This window comes from Muntiacus reevesi, chromosome 14 (genome assembly GCF_963930625.1).
Source record: "Muntiacus reevesi chromosome 14, mMunRee1.1, whole genome shotgun sequence".
In the NCBI taxonomy this organism is placed as follows: domain Eukaryota; kingdom Metazoa; phylum Chordata; class Mammalia; order Artiodactyla; family Cervidae; genus Muntiacus; species Muntiacus reevesi.
In genome coordinates, this window is record NC_089262.1 from 60057399 (window position 1) to 60072419 (window position 15021).

Below are 15021 nucleotides of genomic sequence, written 5' to 3' on the forward strand. Positions count from 1 at the left end.
TTCCATTTATCTGAAGTTCAACATTTAAAAACAATCTGTGGTGATAGAAATGAGAATAGTGGTTGAGGGTGGGGTGGTATTGACTGAAAAGGAGCATGGAAGAATCTTCTGGGGTGTTTAAAATGTTCAATAACTTGATCTAAGTAGTGGTTACACAGTTTACCAATTTGTATGCTTATGAGTTGAGTATTTTAGTTGCTGTTATTTAATTAAAATTTAAATTAGCAACTGAAATGAAAAAGTAAGAGGTTTGATTATTTAAAATCACAGACAGAATCAGTTTTGGCTTCTCACTTCTACGTTTCCAGGAATTTTAAATTTTGCAAATTATAATTTTCCCCATTGTAAGTGAACCCCTTTGTCTCTGTCCATTTTCTCTGCCCCTCCCAGCTTCTTAACAAGTTAGATTTTTGTTGCAATGTCATGCATACTGTAACTGTTAAATTAAAATATTATGAAGCAGGGTGTGGAAGCAATAAAAATGTATTAAGATCACTTTAGGCCTTTAAAAATTCCACAATTCCTTTCACTCACATGACATCCTTCATTCCTTTTTTTGAAGTTTGGATCCAAGGAATTTTGCATGCTGTGGGTTGACATTTAGTTAATAGCATCTTTTGCTGAGGTTCCACTTTTCTAAATTAACAAGATCAAGAACTGTGACCTGATGATATTTCTTTGTATACCTGGCACTTTTCCAAAAAGAAGGATTAGGATAACAAAAAGGGGGGCAGGGCAGGAGAAGAGAGAAAAAGGAAGGAAGAAAAGGAGAAGAACTCAACCCTTCTCAATCTACTTTATTCTAGGGAAAAATGTGTTTCAAATTTTTGTAAAAATATCAGATATCACCCTCTTACCAAGAAAATGAACAAATAACCGTAAACACATACACAAAATCTGTAGTTGAAATGTCTCTGCTATTTCTCATTTCTATCACTTGTTCCTCTAATACCTTGTGTCTTGGTACCTTCCTACTAAGCATGAAAAAGCTAAAATCTGCATATAAACCTGGGCGGGGGGGGGGGGGGGCGGTGTGGCTAGAATGTATAACTTGCTTGAGGAATTGAACCAAGTCAAGTTTAGCTTCCTAAGACTTATTTGAAGCGTTAGTCTCTGAGTCCTGTCTGACTCTTTGCGAGCCCATAGCTGGGGACACTCCCCTGGGCGTGGAATTCTCCAGGCCAGAATACTGGAGTGGGTAGCTCTTCCCTTCTCCAGGGGATCTTCCCAACCCAGGGATTGAACCCGTGGTCTCCCACATTGCCATTGCAGGCAGATTCTTTACGGTCTGAGCCAGGAGGGAAGTCCCAAGGCGTATCTGGGGATGGGCCAATACGGAAGGAAGAAGGCCGACGTGTACAGTAAGAATCTGGCTATGCACATAATACACGTTTATTTAAAAGCCTGGTAAGGCAAAGTACAAATAATTATGTGAGTGAAGAACTCCTATAACATTGTGCCACTATGCTAGTACAGTAGATCAAGAGGGCGCCTGAGACTCCCATTCCCAGAATCTTGACTTGGAAATTTCACGTTTTAAAAGTAAGGGAAAGAGTAACCTATACAGAGGCAGTGTGAAAACTCTCGAGGATGGAGGGGAAAATCTGGAGCCTGCCAAATGCTAAAGGATGCTTTTCCACCAGGCTGCCCCCAGCTTCTCTGCCCCGCTGCACGTCCTACCGCAGTTGGCTGGCCCCCAGCCTGGGCAGAGTGAGGGGCGAGCGGTGCGCGGGAAAGGCAGGCCAGCAGCAGGTGGGGAGGTGGCGGACTTCTGTCTCCGGGAAGGAAATGGACTGAGATGAAAGGGCGGAAAGCAGTGGCGCTGGGGGCTTCTGTCTGCGGGATCCCGGCCTTCTCGAAATCGCCCCGGGCTCCTCTAATTAGAGAAGGGATGCAGGGTGGGCATTAGTTCCCAAACGTTTTAATCGAGCCTCTTTTCAATGGCCAAGGATAAATGTTGCCACTGTTACTCTGCGCTGAATGGGTCGCGAAGACCCCCGCCCGGCCCCCAGCGTGGCCATTCAGGACTCTTTTCACAACCTCTAAGCGTTTCAGTCCCCGGGCCTAGCGACACTCCAGAGCGCTCCTAATTAGTCTAATTAGAAAGGTGGATTGATAGATGGGAAGAAGACAGACTTGGGTTAGGAAGATGCGCAATGCTGCCAATTTCGGCTGGATTGCCGCTTATTCTCTCCAGAAAGAAAAGGCCGAAAAGAAGGAGGCTGGAGCCGGAGCCAGTCAGCCCGCCCTGCGGAGGCTCGGCTCCCGCGGGATCCGCGAGCTGGGCGGTCGCTGACCCCGCGCTTCCCTCGCTCTGCCGGAGCAGACAGCGGGTACCTCTGGCTTCTCCCAAAGCGACTCTCCGGGCCTCGGGACGAACAGCCTTTGCGGAGAGAAGCTGGAAGGAAGGGCCGAGGCCGAGAGCCACACGGCCTTGCGCCCCGGCCCGGAGCCTCTCCGCCTCGCTGCGCCCCGCCGCCGCCCCTTCCTCCCCCGGAAAGCGGTGCAGAGGCGCGGCCTGGGCAGCACGGCCGGCGGGCCGGGCAGCGGGGACTTCGGGGGTCACGCCCGGAAGGTCGGTGCGGGGCCTCTGCCTCCCGCCGCGCCACGTGGCCACTCCCCGCGCCCTCCCGCCCCGGGCCTTGCGGGCTGTCCGAGCTGCGCTTCGTCTCAATAAAGCCGAAACCCCAAGAAGGAAAGAACTTTGCTTTGAGGAGGCTTAGCTGCGTGCGGCCGTACGCTGAGTGCGTGCGAGGTTCCTTCGCCCTGCTCCGCGAGCAGGCCCCTCACCCGCGCCGCCCGGCGGCCGCGCGCTCCGGGTTGTCGCGCGCAGAGCGGCCGGGCCCCGCGCATTCCTGCGCCCGCCGTGGCCCGGAGCAGCGCGGGTGGCTTCAAGAACACTGAACCTTTAATTGGGCCATAAATCAGACAGGGGAGTGCGGTGGAGTTTGTGCAGGTGTAAAAACAGAGGGGAAAGCCTGGGCTGAGCAGCCAAAGCGCCCGGGCAGGTCAGAACCTCCTGCAAACTAACATCTTGATAAGTCCGCTGACAACAAAATAAACAGTGGAGAGGGCCGGGGGAGGCGGGGAGCGCGGTCGCCCGCGGCCCGCGCGCAGCAGCACGGCGGCTGTCTGCTGGGAGGAGGCAGGCCTCTCCTGGGTTTGTGTTTGGGGCTCTTTTTCGGGGCGGGGGCCGGTACTCAGGGAGGAAGGAGAAGCAAAATGATCTCCCTTTTCGCCCTCTCTCTTTCAGCATCGCGTTTTGTTGGACAGAGAGCCCCAGGACTGTCAGACGGCGAAGGGTTAGGAAGTGCGCGCAGCCTCGCCGACCCCTGCCCAGTCCGAGAGCCGGGGCTGTTGGCGATCGAGGGCCCGGCGGTTGCGCCCCGGGCGCGCGGGCCTCGCTGAGTCGCGACGAGTCCCTGCGCCCCCTCCCAGACGCGGCGCCACCGAGAGACAGACCACCGGCTCCCGCTTCATTTCAGGGGCTGGCGAGGGGAAAACACTGCTGCGCCCCTGGCCGAAGGAGGTAAACCAAGTAGAAAGGGCGATCAAAAATTAATTTGGTGCACTGCTCGGGAGCAGCACCCTGTCAAAACCCTACGGAGACGTTGGCACAAGCGGCAAACGGATTCACAGACAAAGGAAAACAATACAAGTCTCGTTAGATCGTTTTTCTGGACATTGTTTAAGGTCTGAAAGGGACCAAATCGTTTCAAAATGTTGCCAGTAAAAATTATCCTATGTGGAATGCAACTAATCCTTTTAGGTTCCTGTCAACTGTTTCCACAAAAGGAATCCGATTTTTCAAATCAAAGATCCAAAAGTCTTTGGGGAGAGATTTATTACATGCCAGAGCTTTAGTTACAGAATAGAGTTACAATAACAACTCGCACCCACCAACTCCCCAAAATAAGAGATCCCATCCCACACAGTTCTAATGACGTGTGGGGGATGGTTTGCGGGAGTCCTGCTAAATATGCCAGATGGGAGGAGAGTGGGGGAAGGGGGAGGAAGGCCAAGAAATATTAAATTCCTTAAATAGACCAACAGAACACAGCGCCTCAACATTTTATTTTTGTCCTCTGTACCCCTGGTTCCTTTTGAAGAAAACAAGACCCAAACTTGGTGACCTGCCCTGTTTCTTGAGAGAACTTTAAGGTGAGCTTAATGCTTGAGTCCTGAAAAACTCTTCCGAACCCTGACTTCTCTGAGTTTGCATATTAGTGTGTCTACAGTGTCTGCAAGTGGAAAATATTTAGAAGTGAGAAAAGAATACAAGAAAATATTTTTCTTTAAAATTTTTAAAAATTTATTTTAAAGTTTTTCTTTGGTTTGGAATACTATGTTTAAAAACAGGAAAAAAGTGCCCCAAGGGCTTTTCACTGTGCCTCTGTATCTGAGTCTTTCCACAAACGCATGTGAACATAAACGCATTCCTTGTAGATCCCAGTCCCAGTTCACAGTAGTTTGAGCATTTTGTGATGAGCCTGATCATGAAGATCCCCCCCCCCCCCTCCTTTTCAGTTCTTCACTGATTGAACTGGTGGCTAGGGATAAGACTAATGGGTGAATGATTGGTAAAAAGCCTTAAAAACTAGAGAAGAAACTCAAACTCCTAGTTCTCTGAGTGGAGGAGTTTAGTGCCTTCATACCACATAGGCACCTAGCTCTTTTAGGTGCTTTGTGAATGAACTGCCACACCAGAAAGATAGTTTTAAGAAGCAACTTCAGTTTAGTTTACAGACAATTGAATTTTGGGTGTATTTTTTTTTAATGGTTCTATTATGGAGAAGTGAAAAAAGATCTTCCTAGACTTCCCCCCACCCCATTGTTTGCTGCTGAAATGGCTCGTTCCTCTTGTTGAGTGAGTGTATGTTTCTGTTATTAGAGGCAACTTGGTGGTGGGAATTCTTGCATTTGTTCCCTATATTTAAATTGGGAATAAAGGGATTTGCAGTGTAGCAGGTGCTCAATAAATACTGCAGACTAATCCCACTTTTCAAAGCTTAGAGGTTAAAGAGATGATCAGTAGATAAATAATTAGAGAAAAGAAATAGAACAAGAGACTAGAAGAGGGATTTAAAACACCATTGGTTTGTTTATTTTAGAAGGGAGGAGAAAGTTATCTGTCCAAATATACATCTGACTGAGGTAAGAAAAAACACAATGCCACCTTTTTTCCTCATTATTTCTAGAAAGGGTTAAATAATGGTTTATTTCATAGATAGGGTGGGAATGTTGAAGAAAGATGAGCTTTACATGAAGGCAAAAGTTTCTTTTCACTAATTTAAGGATTTGGGTATACTCCAAAGTTTAGAGGTTTTTCTTTTTATTTTCTGGAAGAATATGGAAGTGGGAAAGAAGCCACAAAAGAATCATCAGTCTATACATGTGTGTAGGTTTTATGTTTTCCAAAATATTTTCATGTAAATTGGCCTATTGATTCTCAAAACCCATCACCACACTCCCCTCAAATATAAATGAGTGTGAAGAAAACTGATCTAGTATTTATTTTTAACTGAGTCTTATTTCTTCTGTTGCAGCCTTTGGAGGGTTTTGGGTTTTTGGTTTGCGATTTCCCCCCCTCATTTAACAGAATACAATCTTGTCACAGTCATTTTCATATATATGAAACTCTGCATAAAAAATAAAAATAGAAATGAAAAACCAAATTATTGTTCATTCATAATAATCCTTCATTACTGATTTGTCAGAAAATGTGTCACACCTTTCATGGCTGAAAATATCAGCCTTTTAGTTATATTAAAGGAAATTCCTAACCTAGTGTTCAAACAAGCTTCTGCTCTCTGCCATAATTATTATCTGCTCCCCCTTTCTTTGCCAGTCTGTTATTGATCAGAGTTGCAATTAAGAGAGACTCTGTAGTTTGTTTCTGTCTCCCTCTGGGACAGACAGACCTGGGCAGGGCCCATGGCCTCAGATCCATCCTTTCCTGGTGCTCCAGGGACTCGCTGGACCTATGGATGCATTACACAGAACTGCATTCTGCCTAATGGACCAGATATATTCTCCGTAACAGTAGCATCTTACATAAGGGAAACATCCTATCTTGAAAAGTAGAGACACTCTCACTTTAAGATTAGAAAATTATCTTTCCAGACCTCCTAATTTCAAATTCAGAATTAGGGTTTTCCATGTTCTTGAAATAAAGAATCTGATTTCAACAGACTGCGCTTCTTCCTGAAATGGGGTTTTGTTGTCTTTTACAACTTAGAATTTAGAAGGGGAAGAAAGCATTTGCAAAAACACTTTCTCTGATGGACACATGTGTATGTTTGGCTGAGTCCTTTTTCTGTTCACTGGACACTATCACGACATTGTTAATCGGCTGTACCCCAATACAAAATAAGAAGCTTAAAGAAATTACATATGTACGTGTATATGTGTGTGTGTGTTATTTCCATAGGAAAACACTCAGGCTAATCTAGTGAATCCAGACTTGGCATTTCCTTGGTTACCCATTTAAAGATTAAATGGTTACTCATTTAAAGATGGAAGCATTAAATACAGTGTGCTTTAACACAAAAAAACAAAGACACTTTTTCTCTGGAAAATCAGTGTTATCTTGCATTAAGTCCTGTTTCTTGAAAAAATCCGCACACTTTCTTTCCTGGTCACAGCTCACAATTCGATGAAATCCCCACATTGGCTCCAGCCTGGGTGGCCTCATAAGGGACAAATAGCGGCTCCAGAGCCTGCCTGGAGGAGGCCAGGCTTCAGTGAAGCTTCTGCTGGCGACTGGCAAGGATAAGCTGGTCACATCCAGGGAAAGATGTTCTTCAAGCAGGTGGTCTGGAATTCCCTCCCCCCCCCCCCCCCAGCAGCCAGCCACCTCCAAGGCATTTCAGGGAGACTGGTGGCCAGTAAGTTTGGAGCTTGAGGTAGGATTGGCCCTCAAGAGACTCCAGTGCCTGGCATTCATTGTGCAGGAGCTAAAGGAACCCACTCAACACCTGATATGCAGCTCTTCAAAGACAGTAAAATTGCTGAGAGGGTGCGGGGTGCACATATTCTCCAAAAAAAAAAAAAAAAGATTTGCTTTCTCACCAAATGTTGAGTCAGTTGATATGACTCTTAACACGTTCGTTTCCACATGAAAAAAGTGAGACCCTAAGTCTGGTTTAAAAGACCCACTGAACAGTTTAGCAAAAAAAGTTCTGCCTGTTTGGTAGATTTTAAGCATTAAAAATCAGTAAGAGAAGCTAAGGAAATGGACAAATAGTACAGCAGTGAAAAAGGTAAGTTGTCTGTGTGTGTGTTGTGTGTGTGTATGGGTAATGTTTTAAAGAAGATTGCTGATGCAAAGAAAAAAAGCAATGCTAGGAAAAAATATACAGAATTAGGTGGAGGAAGCTGATATTTCTGAATAATCAACTTTCAATTCCAAATGTATCCAAAACGGGCTGGGTATCTCTGGGAAGCCCCGAGTACAGGTGGCAGGGAAGAGAACCTAGCAAAAACAAAAAATGTATAAGAAATAAATGACTCTTCTACACAGCGATCTCTAAGGCAATTGCCCTACCAGGGTGGACATTTAATCAATCACAATGATGGTAACATGGTAGTGTGATGTAATGGAAATAAAATGGGATTTAAATGCTGACATCTCAGTAGCTGTGACCTTGGGCAAGTCATATCATTTGAGCCTTTATACCTTTATTTGTAAAGTGGGGTCAATAATGATTATTGTCCTCACTATTTCACAGTGTAGTTGAGAGAAATATTAGTGAAAGTCCTTTGAAAAGTTAATGTGTGCTGTGGGTAGTGACTGGAATAGACAGGAAAGGGGTTCCCGGGTACTGGTAACATCTACTTCTTGGCTTGAAGCTGGTTACATGCTCACTTAAAAGTTAGACTAGCTTAAAGCAGTTTTTAAAATTATGATTTAATGCTAAGGACAAGGAAAACTAGAAATATGACGCTTACATATTTTATCCTCACTTCTCTTCCTTATCACACCCAGAGACTGGGGACTCAAAATGGGGGTTCAATGATAAAAATCAGTTGTTTTCTATGTGTGTGTTTTTACTCTTTATTGAATAGTATTTTCCAGGTATAGAAGCAGGAGTGAACCACGAAGTTTCCTGCACGCCAGAGGGGCCAACAGTAAAAAGAAAGGAGCCCAAAACTGTTCACATTAAGGGAAAGATGTGATTAGAGAGATGTGACATGCAAAGAAATTATCTGAAAAGTGAATTCAGTTGGGAAAGTTTAAGACCGAAAGAGCCCTGAGCAGCTGGTCATGATCAGATTCTCCATCTTTCTGTCAAATGTAATTGTATCTGAGTTGGCAGGGTATTTATTGCTAAAGTCGAAGGGCCAGATTTTACACTAAACATATTTACACATTTACATTCGTGGCCCTATAAACACTCCACGTTTCACTGGCTGTGACATCAAACACATTTACCAACAAAAAGCATATGCCTAATTACAAAATCATAGGGGGAAAGGGAGGCAAGTGGCAGCTGATGGGCAATAAGCATGCATGCCTCTGTGTGTGTGTGTGTGACCCAACTGTAACACTAGGAAACCAGTAAAGACAAGAATGGATACTGACAACGCCGGGCCCACTTCACTTGTCCTCTGCCCCCCAGGACTATCCTTGTCTGGTTCCTTTCTAAAGGGGGAAGGGGACTCCTGGCATTCCAATTAGTCCCATTGGAGGAGCCCAGAGAAACCAAGCTGCTTCCTGGGCAGATTTCTGACTTGGATAGAGTTCGATGCTGATATGGCCTTTAATTTGCCCCCAAATGACTCTTCTCAGTCCGTAATAAAAACAGGTGTGAGCAAAATGTGTAGCCAGCAGAGAATTTCTCAACGAAAACTAGAGTTCTTAATTCCTGGCTTCAGATAGTAACGTCAGATCCCTACCCATCAATAGCAGTTGTAATAACACTGTTAGCTGCTCCAAGCTTGGTCCTCAGTCAAGTACGGAAATCAGAACCACCAAAGCTAGAGAGAAAAACAAAACAGGCACAACCGCTGGCCTCAGACAGCCTTTAATAAATGACACGGGCTGGTATTCCATCAAAATAATCACCTTCCATCAGAATAACCACCTCCTCCAGTTCTCTCAGAGGACAGGCTAGAGGAAGAAATGGTGGATTTAAAAAAAAAACAATAAAAAAAGACCTGTGAAGGGCGGAAACCTCCAGCCCCCCACAGATGGATTCTCACTACATACACTGTAAGAAGTGTGATAATAAATATATCCCAAATTCCAGTTCCATCAGCAGAAAGTTTGGGCAGGAATGGGCCACTGAGTAAGGGGCAGAGAAGGAGAGATGTGCAAACAAGATGCCTTAGTAAAACATGAAGAAAATCCTAGTAACTTTTTTTTCCCTTCCCCTCAGTTTCTTTTCTAAGAGGAAGGGAAGGGCCTCTTAAAATCACAGGATGGGGATGGAGAGGAAATACATTGTTGACCAGAAGCGCTAGCTTCTTATTTTAAAGAAATAAAATAATTACCCAATAGAGAAAAAAAGAAATCAACCAAGAAATGATCTAAGGTCACGACACCATGTGTGGTACAAGAAACAATTCAATCCATAAGGGCTTCATTACCCCCGCAATAGATAACATTTGGCTAAATCTAGCTGCAGATTAAATCTCCGCAGCATAACAGAGTCCTGAATGGAGAGGCTCCTTTTTGTGTGGTCCTTCTCCGGGAGCTGCCTGAACCATTAGCCCCAATATATCCCTCTCCCCATTAACTGCAATTCCCTCCCGACTGCGCTTCGGTCGTTTGTCTCCGGGCTCTACGGGGGCGTTTGATGAGCAGAGAAACAAGGAGAAGGGGAGAAAAGCCTCGGGTTAATGAGTTGTAGCAAATCCACACTTTGTAGTCGGGAGGAGGAGAGCTGGTGTCCAATGTTTGTCCAACTGGTTTATTTTTCGAGACCCAGCCTATTGAGGAAGGCTTGTTCAAGCCGGTTTCGTCCTTACAAACACACAAACATCCTTCTGTTTGCCTTCAAAGAAAAGGGGACCAGAGCTGGATTTGCATGCGAATGAGGAGCCCGGGGAGGAGACGTCCTTGCCCATCAAAGGCCGCGGTAGCCGGGCGGCCGGGCGGCCTTTGTTCCAGCACCTGCTCGCCCCGCGGCCTGACGGGGCGCGCCCCAGCTCCTGGCTCACCGGGCCCACTGCCCGTGGTTCGCTCCTCGCCTGCCCCGCGGCCCTCGCCTGGCGGCCCACCGCCCACCCCTCGCCTGCCCCGCGGCCTTCGCTTTCCCATAGGTCGGCCAGCCGTCGGCCAGGCCCGCGGAGCCAGCAGAGCCGACGGGGGAACCCCAAACCCGGCGGTAGTTGGAGGAGCTGCCCTCGCAGGACGCAAAAGTCGAGACTGAGGCAGGCGGGTCAGCTCCACCTTTTCTCAGGATTCAGCACTCACGACGCACTTGCGGGGGAAGCGGGACCCCGGCTCCGGGTCCCGGACCGAGGACAGCGCTGGATCGCCCAGGCTTTCTTAAGCTTCTCTCTTAAAAGCACTGACGGCCTGTGAGGTGGAGGGCGTCCCGGCACTTTTTTAAAGATGCGGAAATTTGGATAGAGAAAGGGATTAGTCGGGACTCCCAGGTTCAGGATACCCAAGCATCACGCAAATAGTGAGACACACAATTTTGTTCTTTCGCGCTCTCTCCCTAATTACTTTCAGATAAAAATTCAGATCTATGACTTACAGAAGGCTGCGAGGCCCGCCAGCAGTGCTTGTGAGGTTTGGATTCCGCCTGCTAAAGTCTGTCCATCCAGGGCGCCAGGGACATCCGGACCTTCCGCGTTCCAGTGTCTCCTCTTCCTTAGGTGGGCTAGGGTAAAAGTGACTTTTCAAAAAAGTCATTGTTCTAACGAATTTCAACTTGTATCTAGGTATCAGTGATAAACTTGGGGATGATTGTGTTTACTTTAGCCTCTTTCAAATATTTCATAGGGGAAAAAAGGCAGAACTTAATTTTGAGGCTGTGAGGGTCAGTTGTTTTACCTCCCCCCAAAGGGAGGGAAGGACAGGGTATCAAAGAATGAACGGCACTGCAAAATATTGGCCTATAATGTGGCCTTTGTTAATTTGCTAGGTTAAATCGCCAGCTCTTCAGATACCTGTCCAGATATTTGAAAAGATTAACAATTCACAGATATTAAGCATGCAAATTACTATGTCTTCGTTTTATCTGAAGCCCACATTACTGGTAGTAACCAAAACTAGTCTCATCTTTTTAAAGAACTATAAACTACCTGCAATAACTAGGTAAGGAAAATAAAATTTGAAAAAAGATATCCTAGATCACCTAAATTTTTTAAATATAAGTAGTTCAAAAAACACCTGATGCATTTTCATTCTTTAAAGAGTATAGTATCTGGAAATTAAAAGATTTTCTTTACATACTCTAAGTTATTCATTTCAACTAGAATTTTGAAGTTAACACTGCTTTTTAGAAAAAAAGTTCTTTATGCAACTACTGGAATTCTGTCAAAGAAAATAGCTTTAAATACTAGAGCTTTCAAATACAATTTATTTTATCTATATATTTTGTTTGATTAAAGCTATTTAACTGATGATGACCTCTATCAAATTTTTTCTAATAAATTTTTAATTCACAAGTCACAGATTTGTGTTACTTACTCCCATTAAAATATAACCTTATGTTGCAGAGTTTTTACAGATATATAGGATATTGTGCTCAGAAGTGAGTGGAAACTAAACGGAGTGGGAAGCTCCAAAATAAAATTTAAAGTTTTATAAAATTATCTTAGAGAACTGTGGCTTTTAAGTATCCTCAGTGCTCTTCAAAATGGAATCAAATAAGATTTGGAAATGTATACCAAAGTAACTTTTATTTGTATTCATTTAAAAATAATTTCTGATCCCCTGCAATGGTTTTGACTTAGTATAAATGAAAAATCATGGCACGATGTTTTTGTTAAGTTGTCTCTGAAAATATAACTTTTTTCTTCTATAATGGGTTCCTACTTAACCCACAAGGAAACCTTTTTTAACAGAAAAGAAAATAAACTAAGAAGGGGATGACTAAAGTCGATTCTTTTGGAGAATTTTCTTTGAAAATTAAGCATTTATTTCTGAAAAAGTGTAAAAATCTTACATTAGAATAGTACAATAATTGCCAGTTAAAATTTACAATACTCCTTGTAAAGAATACGCAGTAAGTACAAAATAAAAATTCCGCATGTCTATTATGATACAAAACACAGGTTAAAATAAGAAATGATAATTTTGACTTTTTTCCTTGTGTAAACATGTTAATCATTTTTTCCTTTTCATGAAAAAGTACACCAGACAAATGTCCTCAAATAAAAACTATTGTTTCTCTGGCATTCTTCGGGACTTTTACTATTTTTGCATTACTCTTCTGTAGAACATTATTGATCTCTCTTTTTTCTTTTAACGCCTGGACCTGAGACTCTCTAGACCTCAAAAAGGCTTAGATTTTTAAAAAATGTTCCCAAAGTCAAGGAAGCCCCTTGTCCCTAGACAGGGTGGATCTCCACCAGCACCCTCTTCCTCCCCACCCCAGGTCGAGGGGCTGCAGCATAGGGCGACTTTGCATAAATAGGGGGACCTGCAGAGCCGAAAAGCGCGCCCGAGAAGTTGCCAAACAGTTTCGTCTGAGAATCCCAAGCGGAGAAATGGGGGCGCGAGGTCGGGAGGGGCCGCGCCGGGAGGAGGGAACAAAATACAAAACCACCCAGATGAAAATAGGAGCCATGATTCCTACCTTCTCTTTCTCAAGCGCGCTAACATAGCGTTATTAACAATTTGAGATCCTAGCAGTAAAGTTCTCGACACTGGACAGGGCAGTCCCTTGGTGCAGAGTCCCCAGGGCGGCCGACGAAGAGACGGAGGAGGCGGCGGCGGCGGCGGCGGCCACGAGCGAGCGGGTGAGCGCGGCGGCCGGGCCCACGGCCGCCTGAGCCGCACAGCCGCCGCCGCCGCCGTCGCTGCCGCCGGCCCCGGGCGCGGAGGGCGTCCCGGGAGATGGGGAGGGCGAGGCCTGCACGGCCACGGCGGCCTGCGCGGCGGCGGCGGCGGCGGCGGCCGGGCCCAGGCTGCCCCCGATGATGCTCTCGATGGAGAAGGGCGAGCGCGCCAGCGCCGAGGCGCCCGGGCCGCCCGCCTTGGCCGCCGAGGCCTGCAGGGGGCCGGGCAGGGCGGCGCCGAGCGGGTGCGGCCGGTAGCCGAAGGCGGTCCGGGCCAGCTCGGCGGCCGCGCCGTGGGGCGGCGGCGGCGGCGGCGGCGGCGGGGGCGGTGGAGGCGAGTGCGGGTGGAAGGCGGCGGCGGCGGCGGCCGCGGCGGCGAAGAGGGCCGAGGGCGGCGCGTAGGGCGGCAGCTGCAGGCCGTAGCCGCAGCCGTAGGGGCCGTAGCCGTAGGTGTGCGGGGGCGGCGGGGGCGCGGGCGGGAAGAGCGCGGCGGCGGCGGCGGCGGCGGCCGGGTCCCCTGCGCCCCCCGCGCCCCCCGCGCCGCGCAGCAGCAGCGACTCGGCGGCGGCGGCGTTGGGCGGGAGCAGCGGCTGCCGCTTGAAGCGCTTCCTCCGGCGCAGGAAGCTGCCGTTGTCGAACATGTCGGCGGACTCGGGGTCGAGCGTCCAGTAGTTGCCTTTGCCGGGGTTGCCGGGCTCGCGGGGGATCTTGACGAAGCAGTCGTTGAGCGAGAGGTTGTGGCGGATGCTGTTCTGCCAGGCGGGGAACTTCTCCCGGTAGTACGGGAAGCGGCCGCTGATGAACTCGCAGATCTCGCTCAGCGTCAGCCGCTTCTTGGGGCTCTGCAGGATGGCCATGGTGATGAGCGCGATGTACGAGTAGGGCGGCTTCACCAGCGGGTTCTTGGCGCCGCCGCCCGCGCCCGCGCCCACGCCGCCGCCGCCCGTGCCCGCGCCGCTGCCGCCACCGGCCCCGGCCCCCGTCCCCGGGGCTGGACCCGGAGCCGCCGGAGAGCCCCCGGTCCGCGGAGCCAGCAAAATGTCATCGTCGTCGTCCTCCTCCTCCAGGTCCTCCAACTCGTCTTCCCCGGCGTACGAGCGCCGCCGCCGCCGCCGCCGCGCGGGGACAGCCAGGCGGTGCCCGCCGCCGCCGCCCTCGTCGTCGTCCTCCTCTTCCTCGTCGTCCTCGTCCTCGCCCTCCCCCACCACGTCGATGTCTGTCTCCTCGGCGAGGCCGGAGGCATCGGACATCTCCGTGCTCAGGGTCATAGCTGTGGCGCGGCGGCGGCGGCGAGGCGGCCCATAGGGGCGCCGGGCTCCGGGTTCCCGCCGCACCCCAGCCCAGGTCCCGGGAGGCGGGCCCGGCCCGGGGGCGCCACGCTGGGCGGAGTGGGGGAGGCGGGGGTGGGGGGACGGTGCTCCGCGGCTGCGGGAGCTGCGGCGCTGGGGCTGCGCGCAGCGGCCGAGGCTGGCGCTGCGACTTTGTAACTCCTGCGCCGCCGCGGTGGTCCCGCGATCTCTGCGCTGGCTTGGCTCGGGGCGCACCCCGCCTGGGCGGAGGGACTTGACCTTCCTTTCTCCACCAGCAGCCCCTCGCCGGGTCCGTCGAGGAGGGGTTGGCGGGGTACCGAGCGAACAAGTCTAGAGTGGCGGGCGCCCGGGAGGGTGCGGGACGGTCGAGAGTCCAGGGACAGGGCTCGTTGGAGGAGAGGGCTGAGTCCAGGAGAGGGCGGACCTTCCCCCGGCTTATAGCTGAAGGAGGCCGGTCACATGGTGTGCGCGTCAGAGCGCTGCCAAGGCTAGGGAAAGAAAGCCTAGGAAATCAGCCCTGCTCCGAGAGAAAGTTCACCGGAGGAGGGAGCAGCCACTGGGAAGAGGGGGGAGGAGACGGGACCCCACCATGCCCTCCCAGAGGGGCTGAGACCTGTGTTTCGCGCAGGCTCGTGGTGGTCTGACCAAGGGCCGCGGCACGAGGTCGAGTTCCCAGTCTCCTCTTCAATGGGCCCTCACGCCGAACCCCAGAAACACTCCCGGGACGCCACAGGTTGACCACTCGATGGCC

General features: G+C 49.1%; 1 protein-coding gene across 1 annotated transcript; it reads right to left on the reverse strand.

The window, feature by feature from the left end:
- Window positions 1-12102: 12102 nt before the first annotated feature.
- On the reverse strand, window positions 12103-14236 carry FOXD1 (forkhead box D1). Its single transcript, XM_065905493.1, has one exon. The coding sequence runs from the start codon at window positions 14226-14228 to the stop codon at window positions 12792-12794; it is 1437 nt and encodes a 478-aa protein (XP_065761565.1). The 5' UTR covers window positions 14229-14236; the 3' UTR covers window positions 12103-12791.
- Window positions 14237-15021: the final 785 nt, after the last annotated feature.

Excerpts from the sequence above, each read along its gene's own strand:
- FOXD1 (XM_065905493.1), bottom strand. The coding sequence starts at position 14,228 with ATGACCCTGAGCACGGAGATGTCCGATGCCTCCGGCCTCGCCGAGGAG.